Consider the following 16,151-nt stretch of genomic DNA (forward strand, 5'->3'; position numbering starts at 1 on the left):
TAAAGATGAAGAAACTAAGGCCCAGAGCAGGTAAATGACTTGCCATAGTCTTTTCCCTCCTAGGCCCCCTTGACCAGCTATATCATGATGCTTCCTGGTAACCCACTGTTTCCCATCTGGTGGCCTATGACAAACATGACCCTGCAATCGGCCTTACCTCTACTACTAATGGATCTGAGCTCTGTTAATTATACACCTTTGGGTAGCATTTCCTTGTGGCCAACAGGGGCAATTTGCAAGAAAGATGATCAAGACTTGAGGTACAGTCTGTGACCAAAGAATACTGAAATTTATTAACCTAACTAGAGTTCCCACCCCCGACCTTGGCCTCTGGGTTTGAGTCAGCTGGGCCAGTGGACTATCATGACTGCCATAAAGGACAACCTGAAGGAGCAAGTACAATGACTCTGGTCTGAGCGAGTATTTCAGGCAACACCAGAGTCCAAGCCCCTTTGGGAGGAATGAGGTTGTGATAGGACTGTTTTGGGTGTAGGAAATTAGTAACTCCTTGCAGAATTACTAATTCTGTTCACCTAGAATTCAGTCTTTCTGTTTGGAAAAAGAAGCAATCTCAGTTCTTAGAAAAGAGATGATGTTTGTTTAATGGCCTCATGTTCTCTTGCTTCATGTTTCTTGTGAAATGTTTTAGGAAGATGAGTGTGATGATCTGATATTTAAGTTTTGCTTCTAAGAGCCCATAGACTAGCCCACCTATGCTCTCACGTCATTATAGAGCACAGTCCCTCTAGCTTTCCCCCAAATACCACTCTTCACCTTTGAGCTTGTCTCCTACAAAAGCACCCACCCACAGACTTATAAGTGGCCACTCCTTCAGGCTCTACTGCCACAGTAACCTTACTATGGCAAGAAACACAACCAAACAAGTAATGACCCAAGCATTTTCAATTGTAACATTGCTGGGAATCCTGGCAGCCTAAACACTAACTCTGGCAGTACAGGATGAAAAGTGGCAACTCATCTCCCCCTAACCTCTAGAGCCAATTTCTACATTAGCAAACTATTAGTACCCTGAGGACACAAAAGAGAAGCTGCACCTAAACATGAAAGAGCATTGGACCAAAAACCAGAAGACTTGGATTCTGAGCCTCCCTGTACTGTGTATCCCTGGACAAGTCACTGAAATAAGGAAACTATGAGCAGCATTATTCCCAGACTCAGTATCTTTGTCTGCTAATGATACCTGCCCATCCACCTCACAAAGTATTTTGATAACAAAATAAAATAGTCTACATGAAGATGCTTTAAAATATATACAATCTTATACAAATTGTAAGATTCTGTTATTGAAATTTTTACAGCACATTATTCATTTACTGACATGAATCTTGCTAAAATGGCAACTTTTTTTTTCACTCCAGTGACTTGAACTAAAACTACGATATTGTTGCAACACCCTTATTTAGTGATGATTTTCAAAACGGCCCTTGTCACACTGCTGTTAGAAAATGACCACAGACATTTTCCATCATAATCTCCACTTAAACCAAGTGGATTTAATTTAAATCCACTTGAATCAAATTTGCGTTATTGCTCCAGACACCACTGATCTGATGTCCATGCCCAATGCCATGCAGGAGGCAAAGCAGTTTTCTGATATGTTTAGAATGCTATACACCAAGCTGTGTGCTATGGTGCATCCAAATGGCCAGCTCACTCTTTCACCTTTGTACTTGAGGCTTATGGGAGATGCCTTAAGGTGACAGTGGCAGCTATTAGAGGCTACACGATGGTATAGTTATATAATTATATAAGACTAAGAGCCTCCTGGTGAATTCTTGTGGTGGACTTATATCCTTTGAATAGAGCATAAGAAGAGAACCCTTTTCTCCACAAACAGTTACCAATCTGAACACACACGCACACTAGCACATACCTCCTTAAGTGTCCCTGGAGTGATGATCAGCCGATAAGTTATATACATCGGGATGCAGATGAAAGATGAGGTTCCTATGCAGTAACCCAGGATGATGCTCCACTGAGGATAATTATACTGAAAAAGTCGTAGCTGTGGTGGGCTCATCAAAAAACTGCAAATGATGAACTAAAACAGAAATTCCAAGAAACATTAAAAAATCTTCACGATATCCACACAGAGACAGTCTGGATACCACAAACACTGAACACTAAAGCTAAGACACTTTCAGGAAATTGCCTAAGTGTTATATATCCTAGACTGAACTCTGACACAAAGAAGTCGCTAATTTCTGTGCCTCAGCTGCCAACAATGAAGCCGTTAGGGGCTTATCTTGATTTTCCTCCCTACCCCCCACCTCAGCCCCTACAGTGGGGATGCCAAGGCCTCAGAAGGTTATTTAGGGGGGTTACAGCGCCCCTTTCAGGGCAAAGGAGAAGAGACTGGCATCCATCAGGAGTGGTTCAGGCCCCGATTTGTGAGACAGTGGAGGAATAAACTGGGAGACCTCTCCACAGCTCCTGCCAGTCCTAGGGCTTCATATTTCTTTCTGCTTTGTTTTCATTTCCTCCTGCGTTTCTCTGTGGTGATTGTTTTTGGTAAGATGGAAGGCACCTAGGTCCAGGAGACATAATAAGGTTCTCAAGACCTGGAGAAGACTCAGGGTCCTAGGTAAGTTCTCCTTCTCCCCCCTTTCCTTGCATTAACCCCAGGCTAAGAACTGGGATTTCAACAAGGATGGCTCTGCCGTGAGGCATCTTGACAATAAATGACTGCCTGCCACAGGCCCTTGTAATGAAAGGAATAATGGAAGGAAAAAGCAGCTCAGTACACTTTTTACGTGAAAATTCAGTGAAGATTCCGACCAAGAAAAATTCCATGGTGTGCTCCCAACACTCGGTTTATGAGTTTTCTTATTTCAGTTTGGTTTCCAGAGACAGCGTAAATACCAGTTTTTGCCTAGTAACCGCTGTGCTGAAATCGTTATTGCTCTTGATTTAATTTTATCTTATTATTTCATAGTCATAAAGAAGACAGTAATGTAAATTATTTGTGGGCTTAAACATCTATTTATATCTTTTTTTTCTTTCTCTTCAGATAATAAAATGGGAAATTGTTAAACACACATTCATCTTCAGAACAGTGTTATCCTAAGTCCAGGAGGAAGCTTTCAAAACAGGAGCCCAGCCAATCGCAAACCTTTCTCTGGACAGACTCTCCTCAGGCCCCAGACCCCGGCTACTAAGAAAGGTAATTTTGAACAGGGAAAGGTGGGGTCTGGTTAGGAGCCATCCCTGCTGTAACTCATCTCATCTTGATGTCAGGTGTGTGAAACCTAATGCAGTTCAGGGAGGTCTCAAGCTCTCATTGTGGCCACTAAGTATTGCTCCAGACACCCCTCGCACATCCCCACTTCCTCTTGCTCCATATACGATATTTTTCTTCTTTATAACTTGGCTTCAGTGAAAAGAATATTTTTAGTAAGCTACTCGTTGTTTACCTAAAGCAGCTTTTAAAAAGCCCAGCCCAGAGCAGGGGATCTGTTAAGTAAACCCAGAAGTGGAAGACAGATTTGCCTCCTCTTAATTGGGCCCTGGAGCACTTGCCTTAGAGGAAGTGAGTAGGGTGAACATCACAGGAATATGTCATGTCCCTGAACCCAGATCTGTACCTGGGTTTTGCTGGGCACGGAAACTCATTGGCTGTACACCAAGAGTTTCACCCCAGTTTGCCAGACAACCACAGAAATGAAACTACTAAAAAGCCTGGGGCCAGGGACTAGGGTAAGGCATATGAGACATTCACCTTGGGCACAACATTTAAGAGGATGTCAAAATTTCAGTAATCAAGAAATAATAATAATATAATATTTTAGTGCAATACTTTAAAAAGACAAGCTCTGACAGGGCCAGATTAGGGCAAGGTGAGTGAAGTGAGACATGCAAGTATATGGTTGGATCCTGTGTTTATTTAAAACGTTGGTATTTTGTTCATCAGGGATTTTTTTTTGCATTAATTTTGATTTTTAAAAACTACTGCATAAAAATAGTATTTATCGGGACTTCCCTGGTAGTCCAGTGGTTAAGACTCCATGCTTCCACTGCAGGGAGCAAGGGTTCGATCCCTGGTCAGGGAACTAAGATCCCACAAGCTGCGCGATGCAGCCAAAAAAAAAAAAAAAAAGTAGTATTTATCTTGACTACTGAGTTTTTTTGGTACCCCCGGAAATTTTACGTCCAGGATGAGTGCCTTGCTTGCCTTTCCTGAGTCTCAGCCCTGAACATCATTCCCTCCCTGTGTGGACAATATGAAAGTAGACAAACAAACAAACATGGCTTCTTCCCTCAGGGAACTAATCCAATATCTCTCCTTCCTTTGAAAAACAAATGAAAAGATTTAAGTAGATTATCAAGAAGCACTGGTAACAATATAATAACCCATTTATGTCAGGACTTCTGCTTCTAGTAATGGCAGACTAGTGATCCAGACCAACCCTCTCACTGAAAACAACTAAAATTTCTGGATTTAAAAATACATTGTTTTAAATTTACCAAAAAGCAACAGTGAGCTGACAAGGTAATAAGGAACTACCAGGCCGAGATGTAGAGGAACACTGGAGCGCACAGCACACACCAGAGCCCCCAGGCCCTGAGAGTATCTGCTGCTTGGGGCAAAGGTTGGCTTTGGTTCTGGAAACCTCCAGGGTCCAGGGGAATGTAAGTCAAGGAGGGATTCTGGGGTAGAGAGAGACACGTGCAGCATTATGGAGGCAAGAATGAGCACACTGTCCATCTTATAGGTTAACATAGAGATATGCAGGTACAGAAAAGCACAAAAAATAAAGAACTACCCCGAGAAAGTCAAAATAGAATGCAAAAAGGGTTGTTTTGAAAGAAGAGGAAGGCACAGCTGCATACATGTCGTAAGATGAGATGGATGGTCCAGATATCCTAATAAGCTGGAGCTGGACTGAAGGAACAGTCTCTGGCTCTAAAAGATCAAAAAGCTCCCCCCACCCCAAATCAAGTTACAGATAAATGAAAGAACTGAGAGTAATCGCTGCTGATGTGCACAGAGTCACTTTACCCCAGGCTACCTCACAGTGCACCTGGGATGTTAGCAGGGTGCTTATCCATCTTTGGGCAAACATCTCCTTCAGACGGGTACCAGGAGGGACGTAGGGGCACACGCAGCAAGGATGGAGTCAGCACTGAACACGTCCTGGCAAACAGGCAACCCTTGGAGCTGAACTCTCTCATTCTACAATGAATGGATTCTACTTTTGACTCAGATCTACACCTGAGAAACCTGGTGGGGGGTGGGGGTGGTCTTTAAGAAAATGAATACAGAATTACTAGGACCCTTGTTAGGTCCTTCATGAGCAGCACAGTAAATACTTCCCCGGCCTTGAACAGTTCTTGTCATGTGACCTTGGACCCTAAGCCTCAATTTCTCTGAAACTGTGAAATGGGGAACTAGAACTCTACTTCATAGAATTGTTGTGAGAGTTGAAACAGCAATGGGTGTTAAGTTTAGCGTAAAGTCTGGCCTGGCACTTACTGCTCAATGAACGTTATGTTGTCATTATCACGGAGCAGGGGAGGGATGAATAATGTGACAGAAACCAGAAGAGTGGTTAACTATGGGGCACAGTGACTGGGAGGGGGCACAAGAGGGGCTTGTGAAGTACTGGTCATGTGTTTGTTCTTGGTATGGTTTTAGCTACAAATGGTGCTCAATTTATAGAATTTCACTGAGATGTACACTTATGATTTGCACACTTTTCTGTATATATATGTTACACTTCGATAAAATTTATTTTTTTATGAGTGTTTGTTTGAGGGTGAATCTTTCTCCAGGGCAAGAAGGAGAAGGGAAATGACAACTCACCAGGAGAAACAGAGGGCTGATGGCTACCCAGCAGATCCTCCAAAACCATCCAGGGCTGAAGCCAAGCATTTCCTTCACATCACTGCAGAACTGATTGATGCCTAAAATCATCCGAAAGAGAACGAGACTGACTGACTGAGAGAGGAACTAGACTGTCCTCCTATCCCTTGACTCTCAGAGAGAGTAGCAGCTCTGGAGTTTCTCCAAAGGAGGGGCTCGGGGGCACCAATCTGGTCTGAAAGTGAGATGGGGGACTTGTCACAAAAATGCACGTTACAGTAAGCAAAGCTCTTTCTACACAGAGTGGGAGGATTGGTGGACATCTGGAGAGGGACCTAAAGCCCCCTCTTGGTGCCCACACTGCCTTTCTAGGGTTTCAGCATATATCTGATTTTATCATTACTGTAGAAAAGGAAGTGGAATTTTGTCTAAAAATGGTGAACTCACTTAACAGAGACTGACTCTGACCATATGCTGGAAACTTTCAAGAGAAAATTTTAACCACACTATTGTGGTTAAAATGTCAGATCATATGTCAGATCAAGATCAAGGTTCTTCTCTACCAAGTAACTGGCATGGAAGTGAGGACTCGGGGGAGAAATCGACAAGGGGAAGGAAGGGTGCTCTGCAGTTGCTTCCCTGAAAGTGCCCAGCAGGTCTGTAACATCACACACCTTGAACTTGGTCCTCCGAAGTGCTGAGGAGGTGGGGAGGACTTCTTTCAAAAAAAAAAAGAGGGCTCACATGCAACTCAAAATGTGGGCCCCCCCTTCTTTATATTATGTGCAATGACACACATGTTAAAGCTGTTCTGCTATCATAGAAACTAGGAAAATATTTTCAGAATGAAATCATCACGTCTTGATTTTAAAGATGAAGAAAGGCATCTCTGAACTTGGTTTTCTTCATTTCCATTGCCTGTGCCCTCCTCATCCTCGCCCAGGGGCTCTTGGGATCCCTGCCCATGAACCTGTGTCAGCTCTCTCTCTCTCCGCTCCTGGTGGTTTCACCCTTATCAGATTCCATCCCATGATCAGGGGGGCGGGGGGGGGGGGGCGGTGTAAATTGGAGGCTTTACCAAGACAGATAATCCAAACAAACAGGAACATTCTTGCCTCTTCCCTAGAAGATAAGCTCCTAAACTCTGTCTCAGGGCTCTGGAGGGAGTGCTCGTTTGTGAAATTTAAAGTGGGGCCACTCTATGTAACAGCAGAATATTGTACACTCTGCAAATGCATTCACTGTGCACTAGTTCTTTGTTGTCTGTCCAATTCTTAGAGCCTGTCGGGATCTTAAGCAACCACTGTGGATGAGCTATAGGGAACCACTTCAGCCTGTCTCCACTGGGTAAACATATAAACTCAGAAGAAAAAAACGTCCTCCCAGGAGTACAGGCAATCTGTTGCATAGAGTGTGGAGGAAGTGATGACCTGTTTTTGAAGAAGGGATGCAGGAGGTGACGTCTTGTACACCGGCCTGCTTTTCCCTGACGACATCAGCCCTTCTGTATTCTGGTGGCTACATGGGCTGGTGTAGGAAGGATCGTGGCTAGTGGAAGGGAGCATCTTACCATAGAACCAACACACAGCAATTGCTTCTATCAGGGCAACAGTGAGCACTGCGGGTCCCGTGGCAAACTCCTCCAGCAGCTTCACCACGTAGGCCCCTCCCTGGAAATGAGACCACAAACCTGGTTAAAGGCCCTCTGAGGCACTGCCTCCTCTTTACGACAGGAGCAAAAAGAACTTCTTAACTTAGGATAATTCTGGAAAATTCTCACCTTGGATCTAACATAAGTGTCCCAGAGCCTACTTCTTGGACTGGCCTTGGCAGGTGGGCAAGATTTCATCCCATCAGACACACCTCTTCCCGCCCTACAGGTCACTCTCATCTTGTTTCCACTCCCCACTAAGCTTTAAGAGACAAACTCAAAAGCGCCTCTGGATCTGTTTTCAACTTTCTTCAATTTACTGAATACCTACTGTGTATTCTACCCCAGAAAATCTACAGTACCAGACACACCGGCCCCAGTGGTCATGGTTTTGCCTCTGTCCTAACTCACAAATCCCTTGGGTCCTACTCAGGGCCCCACAACCCTGCTGAAGCTCCAGAGCCATTGGGGTCACGGCTTGAAGATGTTTATCTACAAAATCTGCCTTGAGTCAGAAGGATACACTCCTACAATGCCTATGGGTACTATCTGATGCCTGATTTACAGTTTGACAGTATTTGCCTTAGCTACCCCCCCAAAAAAAAAATCATATCACTGGAGAAGGTCTAAATTCTTTACCATTACAAATTCTCTGGAGGAGACGAAGTGACATTACAAACATGAGATGCCAGCCTCCAGATGTTCAGCATATCAGGACATCAGGGCACTATTCCTATGAAAGCAGCCCTAAGGACTGGAAATAGACTGAAAAGGCACATCTTAGTTTTCCTCCAGATAGTCTGTCAAGCCTTAAATCTAGTTGGATTTGCTGTAAAATGCTGAGCCTCCAGATACCACGCCCAGATTCTTCAGACAGATGCCACTAGAAACAACTTTTCTTCTTCTCCTTGATGACTAACTTTTTAACAGCAGTGACAACTTCTCTCCCTTTGGCCCCAAAGCCAGGGCACCATGTAGGATGGAAAGGAACAGCTTCTTGTAACATTCTGTTGCCCTAGGGGAGGCTGACTCTAAGTTTAGGGTTGTGGTACTCACAAAAGTCAGGGTGATCAGGGATCCAAAGAAGCAGGTAATGACCACGCTGAGCACAAACCACTCCCGGCGCTTGGACCAGATGTGTGGAAACTCATCCAGCACGGCTGTGATCACCCCCTCCAAGCCTGCAAACTGAGAGGGGCACACAAATGGTCACTGTGTAGACTTTGGGACAAATCTGCTACCTCTAGGACAGTGAACAGAAGGGAGGGGTTAGATTGCCAAGTGACCTGTCAAGCTGATCGTGACCAGTTCCCCCTACTCACCGGCCCTCACTGGAAACATATCTCCGTTTTACCCCGTCATTTAGAACCCATTCCTAAGGACATCAAGGAAAGAAAGTATAGCACATGGACAGGACTTCTTTACATGAGGTCTCTCGGGGAGACTTTGGTTGCACCAGAAATGCCAACTCAAAGCTGAGACTCATTCCACACTAATGATATGAATGCTGGGCTGCAGGGCACTGAGACACAAGTGTGACCTTGCCCTGGCCTTCAGGTGCTGCCAGTCTGGTCAAGGGACAGTGCACAGTCAGTGCACAACAGTTCACATATGCTGAGCTCTTGGCCTGTGCCTGGCACTTTACCCTCATCCCATTAATGCCTCTAATGTACTAGAGGGCAGTAAGCACCCAAGTGAACAGGGGCTGAGGGAGCACCAAGAGGGAGCAGCCAACATGGCCTGGGGTGGCCAGGATGGGAAGGAATGGGTAGCTTCCTTCCCCTCCTCCTCCCCCCCTTCTCCCTCCTCCCGAGAGCCGGATTTCCCTCCCCATTCACTTACCGTGCTGTCCAAGCCCAGTGTGATTAACATCAGGAAGAAGATGATGGCAAAGAACGTGGATGCTGGCATGTTGGCTATGGCTTCCGCATATGTGATGAAGAGCAGGCTGGGGCCTGAGACAGAGCGGGAAAGAGGAGGAGGTGGTCGCTGAGGCCTGCCCTACAAAGATGTCTCAGGAGAAACTTGGCCACACCAACAATTACAATTCCTGTCACAAAACCTTACATGTGAATCAGGGTTGGACATGTACCAAATGCTTCCTCACACCCCACACCATCCTACCTGGACATCCTGGGAGGCAGGAAGGGAACAGTATCCACCTTGAAGAGTGTGCGCCCTCAACCAACATGGAGAAACGAAACAAACCTGAGACCTCAAGACTAGCAAAGCTGAGCACATGAATTAGAGTGTCCACTATATAATAATTCAGTGTTTTTTTTTTTTTTTTTCAACATGAGGATTGATACATCTCTGAAGTCTCACAGCGTTTAGCTCTCTCTTTAGCTCCGGAACAGTAGGAAATGTTATACTGATTTCAGAAGAATCATAGCGGCCTCGGAATAAAGACCTCCAGCTATTTTGAAGTCCTTTTTGATAGTATGAGGGACATGTCTTCAACCTCTCATGGACTAGATAGGCCGCCCTTAGTTTGGGGCATGGAGTTCATCAGAGCACCGTGTCGGGCTAAAGACAGATGTATGTTTGCAAGAAAGCCCTGGGACTCCATCCACAAGATCCCATAACCTCTTCTTCAACGTCTGTCACTCTTTTTCCATGAAACCTTACAGTACAGTAGAGTGCTATATCATCTACATCTAATTTTTCTGCAAAGGATTAGTAATCATTTGCTTACTAGACTTGGACCCATCACAGGACCCAAACACACTTTTTTTGTTCTGTTTTGTTTTTTTTAAATAGGAATTGCTATCTATCTATTTATTTATTTAGGCTGTGTTGGGTCGTCGTTGCTGTGAGCGGACTTTCTCTAGTTGCAGCGAGCAGGCTTCTCATTGCAGTGGCTTCTCTTGCTGCGGAGCACGGGCTCTAGGCCAGCAGACTTCCAGCCCCATTACCACCATGGAAAGTGTTGAAATTTCCAAGGCAGTAAGTTTCTCTAAAACCTTTGAGAATTTTAAGAGGAACATTTAGAAATAATGCAAAAGTTAGATATTTGTAAAGATCCAAAGAGCAGCAAAGCAATTCAGTGGGAGCCAGGAACCCAAACAAAACCCGAGGTCCTACCTGCATCTTTGGCCACCTCAGACACATCTTCGTTCCTCATCTCAGCCATATACCCCAGCACTGTGAAGATGACAAATCCTGAAACGAAGCTCGTCATGCAATTCACCACACTGGTCACCAAGGCGTCTCTGGAGCAGAAAACCCAAGGGGCCTGAGACATTTCCAAGTCAGGAATCTAAGGAGCATCTGTCTCCAGCTGTGACAAGGGTGAGTGGGCTGAGCTCACAGGGACTTCAAGCCTGTCCGTGTGTCTCCTCCCCTCCTCCCAGGGCCCAGCCTCTCAGATGGGTTGCATTACCTTGAAGCACAAGCTGCTGTTATCACCACGCATGGCATGGGGAGAACAGCAGTCAGGGGTGGTTTTAAGAGATGATTTTGTTGTAAACCAGCACAGCACAGACCTCTGGATTTCAAACAAGGCTTGCTCTGAAGCAGGGCCTGAGTTGCAGTGGGGGCCAGGAGGAGGCCTTGGCCTTACATTTGTGAAGATCTCAGATTTAGACTTTTGACATTATGTGTAAATGAGGTTATAAGAGTGCCACAAAGATCCTGACACTTTTAAAAGAGGACCTCATCATACAACTTTAGGCTGGTGTCCCAATGCAAGGCCACATTGCTTAGGGTGCATGTAAATTCCTTTTTTTTTTTAAAGTTAATTCTATAATTATCTTACGAATAGCACAGTCAGACTGCTGGACATTGCCATCTGTGATAGAATATTAAGACAAAGTTAACTCTAAAGATGAGGAGTGATATTTAAATCATAATTGGTGCCATGCTCCCTGTTTTGTCACATTTCTGAAATGAGATTTTGACATAAAAATTATGGCATTCTATGTTGGTCAAAGTAGTTCAATCATTATTCTTTTTGTGTATATATACATAAATAAATTATCACAATTTTTGTTGTTAAATACATTAACAGGTCAAATCTAAACATTGAATGTATGTTGTGATTTTTGTAAACCTGCTTTGGAATTTCTTAATTTTTCCTGACATATAGAGAATCTCACAAAACGGAAGTGGCCTTGAGCCTCTCTCAACCCGAGTGGCCTGGGTGAGGCTATGGTCTGGGTGAGTGGTCAGGCACCTGTGGCACCCCTGAGGGTCAGAGTGTCAACGTGGCCTAAGCCTGGCCAGGTTTGAGGCCATCGGTTTGATTGCTTTCCTCCAGACCAGCTGACTTACACTCACTCCACTTTCAAGCTTTGCTTGGGGGGCCCCAGATACTCACTGGTAACAGTTGTTGTTGAATTTGTTGTAGCTCGCAAAAGCCAGCAGGACCCCAAAGCCAGGACCGAGAGAGAAGAAGATCTGGGCGGCCGCATCCACCCACACCTGCAACACAGCAGAGGTAAGGGCCAGGGCTGAGACCCAGGCCATCGCTGAGCACCAGTGGGGCCAGCGCCCTCATGCCTCCATGTGGCTACATGCAGAGGCAAAAAACAGGCTTCTCAGGGCTCCTTCCAGGGCTGGCCACATACCAAGTGCAAACAAATGTGAGTTCTCTTCCTATCACTTAGACATAAACCAACGCAGTGGCCTCAACTGTACTTTTCATGCTTGTATTTCTGGTTTAAAGCATCACTGCAGACTTGCCGCTGAACCCAAATTTCAGTTGTTCCTACTGTCCTATTCGGAGGACTAGCTTCAGTTAGTAAAAAGACAGACAGGTGCACACTGCTTTCCTCATTATCTTACCCCTGTCTCCAGGAGTTTCTGCCAGTTGGGTTTCAAATAGAAGAGAACTCCCCTCCAGGCTCCGGGGAGGGTGGCCCCCCTCACCAGCAGGATCGAAAGGATGATGTAAGGGAAGGTGGCTGTTACCCAAACCACCTGTAAGGAAGGAAACATAGGTTATCACCACATGAATGCTGGTGTCTTATTCTTGAAAACCTCCAAGAAAGAAGATCCACCTCTTTTTTTTCTGTAATTTTAGGAGGCAGGGTGGCAGAAAGATCACAGCCTTTAAAATCATACAGGGATCTGATTCCCTGCTTGCTGGTACTAACTACCTCTAAACCCACTCCCCATCTGTAAGATGGGGAAAATACCTAGCAGGAGACAAAGTAGCCAGTGTATACAAAACACTGTACATGGTCCATGATGGGTTTTCAGTAAATTATTGCCACTATTATTAGTTATGACACTACCAGCATGTTAAAGGAATTTTTTAAAAATCATATAATGGTTCTTGGGATTGACCCATTTCTAGAATTTTCTAACCGATTTGGTGACAAGAGACTGAAAATCATGGAATGTGTTTGGTGTAAAGGAAAACATGTCCCCCTGTCTCTGGCTATCCAGGCCACTGAATTCTGAGTTAGATCCTCCAGGGCCCCTTGGTAGCCTGGATCAGCAGCCAGAGTCCTCCTCACCTTGCCAGATGTTTTGACACCTTTCCAGATGCTAAAGTAGATAATAGTGAAGATCAGCATGATGCAGAGGGCAAGCTGCCAGCTGATGCCCCCCAGGTCCTGGAGCCCCTTTGACCGGTGGATCTGCAGGACGTGGCGCCTGAGTGAATGAGAAAGAAGGGCCGGTGACGTGGTCTGAACAGTTACCTGAGCATACTGTGTGTGATACCTCTGGGAGGATGCCAAGAGAAAAAACGGACACAGCACTGCAAGGATCAAGTGGTCAGCAAGCCTCGGGAAGAGCTGGGAGGGGCTCTGCCCATCCTGAAGGAGAGAACAGGGCAGTCAAGCCGACCAACCCTGGGAAGAGCGCTCGGCCCAAAAGCAGACTTCCAGGTCTCCTTCCTAGGCTGGGATCCAACGAACGACTAACATGACTGGCTTCTGGGTGCATGAGGATTTGTATGTGTGGGCAGTGGGTCCCTTCCCCACCCCAAAACAGCTCCCTTTGGGCTGCTATTGCCTGAAATTCCAGCATTAAAGAAAACTACCTACTCCAGGCATCTTCTTCCAAAGGGTAGATCCCACGTATTAAGTGAATACATGAAACCAGAAACTCTTTGCGTAGTTTCAAACTATTGAAGTAGTGGGAGGCTTTGCTTACATGACAGCTGGCTGCAAGGAGGGCCCAGGAAGAAAGGCAGTTTTGATGCAGGGGAATAATTTTGGAATGTGAAGGTAGGGACTGGCCTGGGCACAACAGAAAAGAGGGGGACGGCGCAGAGGCCCAGACTGTGGAGCACTCAAGGTAGTCTCCCAACTCCCTCACTCACGTTTACTCCCCCTCCCCGATAGCTTCATCTCTCAGAAATCCATCAGCCAAGAGGTGAAGAGCCCCTGGCTCCCACCTCCCTCCTAAGAAGCCAAAGCCCAGGGGTGTGGCCTGCCCCGAATAGGCCACCCCCTCACTTACATGCACTTACGTATAAAATTCTTCTGCAGGGGATGTTGAATGGAGTGTCCAGGTGATGTTGTCCTCGGAGAAGTAGTTAGTGCAGTTGCCAGTGTTCCAGGAGTTCTTACAGCTGGTCCAGGGCAGCTGGGCCGCAAAAGAGGAGATGAGGTAGTAGAGCGCCCAGGCCATGATGGTGTTGTAGTAGGAGGCGATGTAAAAGGCAATGATGCAGATGGCGTAACCGATCCCTGGGAGAGAGAGGGTGAGGGAGGCCAAGTTTCAAGGGCAGCCCAGCAGTTAAGCAGGGCATAGGAGGCACTGCAGCCCAGGTGAGGGGTGAAGGTGGGGCTGCCATTCATTTCATCCTCCAAAGACTCCAGGAGACAGTGGAAAAGTGGCAATATGGTAGATTCCTTATTTGTATTTGCAAGGTTACATGTTTTAGAAAATGTGTACATGTGCTATTAATGCTTTTTCTATTTAGTTTACTTTTAATTGCCATTTATTCTATTTTGCTTTTAACAATCTCATACTGCTTGAGCAGTCAAAACCTTAATTACTCAAGTTATCTCCCAGGGATACCTAAGGCCTAACTGATTCCAGAAGAAGGTCCCCAGCTCGACCCATTGATAGAAATCATCACTTCCTTGGAGGACCCACTCACCCACCCAAGCCTTTCCGTTACCTTTGAAAATTGGGCAGATTTTCCTCCATATCGAAATGCATCCATTTCGGTGGTACTGGCCCAGCGCGAGCTCCATGTAGAAGAGCGGGATCCCCCCGAAAACGGCCATGATAGTGTAGGGTAGGAGGAATGCCCCTGAGGCAGATGAAAGACAGTTTCACTCCCTGCCCACATCTGACCCAGGACAGCCCAACTGATCTGGACACACAGAGCCATCTGATGCTCCAGAGTCATGAAGCCACCCTGTCCTGAGTGACCTCACACGGTGCTCCCCTGGTCTTAGTCCTTTGCCAAAAGTAGTAGTAGACAGAGCTCCACAGTGAAGTGAGGTTTGGGAGGAGGCAGAGAGTACGTGGAAAGGAAACTGGGTCTGGGAGTCAACAGAAGAGGCCCTAGGACCAGTTCCACTTCTAACTGCCTGGAGGACCCTTCTCTCTGGGCCTCTTTTTCTTCCACTAGAAACTGACGGGGTTGAGGAGAACTGAGGTTCCCAGACCCAGCCACTCATCATAATCACTGGTAAGCTTAAAAACACACACCCACCCTGACCTCCTGAAGCAGAAGCTTCAGGTATGAGTATAACAAAGATTATTTTAAGCTCTCCAGGTGATTCTGATGCAACCAGTACATGGACCAGCATTTGGGACCCTTGGAACAGATCTCCTGTGACAACCTGTACAACAGCTGCAATAGTCTGTTGACTACTGCAAATCACTGAATTAGTATCTTTGTTCATCTGTATCCCTGGCTCTAGACACTTGACTACTGATGTTTGGTTATATTTCCATAACTCCACGGAGCCAGAATGCTCCCTCCTGAGGCAAATTTGCAGGTATGGCTGAAATTTGCAGGTAGTTTGCTACAGAATGAGAAAGTGCAGAACTGCTGCATCACTGGAGATGCTGGTGTCTCCTGGCTCTTGTGGCTGAGGCAGAATTTGGGTACACCATGCTGGGGATTGCTCACCTGCAGCCTGAGTTTCAGCCCAAAGGGTGAGCCGGCTGTGATTTTTCCCTGACAACTTTCCCTCCCATAAAGTGTTCTGAACCTAGAAATCTGAAATCTGTGCAACTCAGAAAGGTTTCATCTAACTTACAATCACACTGGGTAAATCTGGCTTGAGAATAATAACCATGTTGTGTTCTCATGATGACATTTGTCCAAAGGGTTTGCTTGACTGGCTTTACAGTAGGGAATGAGTGTAGGGGAAACATCACCGGTGACCCAACCCCTTATATAATGCTCAGGCTACAGGCGGGTCCTCCCAAGCTGGAGATAAGATGATTCCAACTTCTGCTCCTCCCAGGCCAGGAGCGCTGGGCTTCCCAGCACTCCCTCCACCCCCCACCCTCTTGGAATAGCCTTTGCAGCTGAATGGACCCAGGTCCTTAAAAGATGCAGCAAATCCAGGCAACTCTGTGTCAGGTCATGGAGGAAATGAGGGGGACACAAACGAATTATCCCTCAAACCTCATTTTAGTTGCCCTCCTAAATCTGTTGCCAGAGCTCCTGTCAAAATAAATGACTGGGACTCCCCTGGTGGCGCAGTGGTTAAGACTCCAAGCTCCCAATGCAGGGGGTGCAGATTCGATCCC

General features: G+C 46.0%; 1 protein-coding gene across 5 annotated transcripts in view; it reads right to left on the bottom strand.

Moving 5' to 3' along the window:
• The window catches only part of SLC6A4 (solute carrier family 6 member 4), a 35,047-nt gene that overhangs the window by 4,481 nt on the left and 14,415 nt on the right, over positions 1-16,151 (bottom strand). For 4 of the 5 annotated variants that reach the window (XM_036837720.1, XM_036837721.1, XM_036837722.1 and 1 more), the window contains 11 exons: positions 14,557-14,691; positions 13,900-14,119; positions 12,938-13,076; positions 12,261-12,395; positions 11,794-11,897; positions 10,560-10,687; positions 9,318-9,430; positions 8,532-8,663; positions 7,395-7,494; positions 5,825-5,925; positions 1,895-2,062 (listed from right to left, as the gene is read on the bottom strand). In XM_036837720.1, the coding sequence (XP_036693615.1) occupies positions 1,895-2,062; positions 5,825-5,925; positions 7,395-7,494; positions 8,532-8,663; positions 9,318-9,430; positions 10,560-10,687; positions 11,794-11,897; positions 12,261-12,395; positions 12,938-13,076; positions 13,900-14,119; positions 14,557-14,691 (1,475 nt within the window). The remainder of the gene's footprint in view (positions 1-1,894; positions 2,063-5,824; positions 5,926-7,394; positions 7,495-8,531; positions 8,664-9,317; positions 9,431-10,559; positions 10,688-11,793; positions 11,898-12,260; positions 12,396-12,937; positions 13,077-13,899; positions 14,120-14,556; positions 14,692-16,151) is intronic. The other variant, XM_036837723.1, reaches the window with a different exon arrangement.

The sequence above is a fragment of the Balaenoptera musculus genome, chromosome 20, assembly GCF_009873245.2.
Source record: "Balaenoptera musculus isolate JJ_BM4_2016_0621 chromosome 20, mBalMus1.pri.v3, whole genome shotgun sequence".
Lineage (NCBI taxonomy): Eukaryota > Metazoa > Chordata > Mammalia > Artiodactyla > Balaenopteridae > Balaenoptera > Balaenoptera musculus.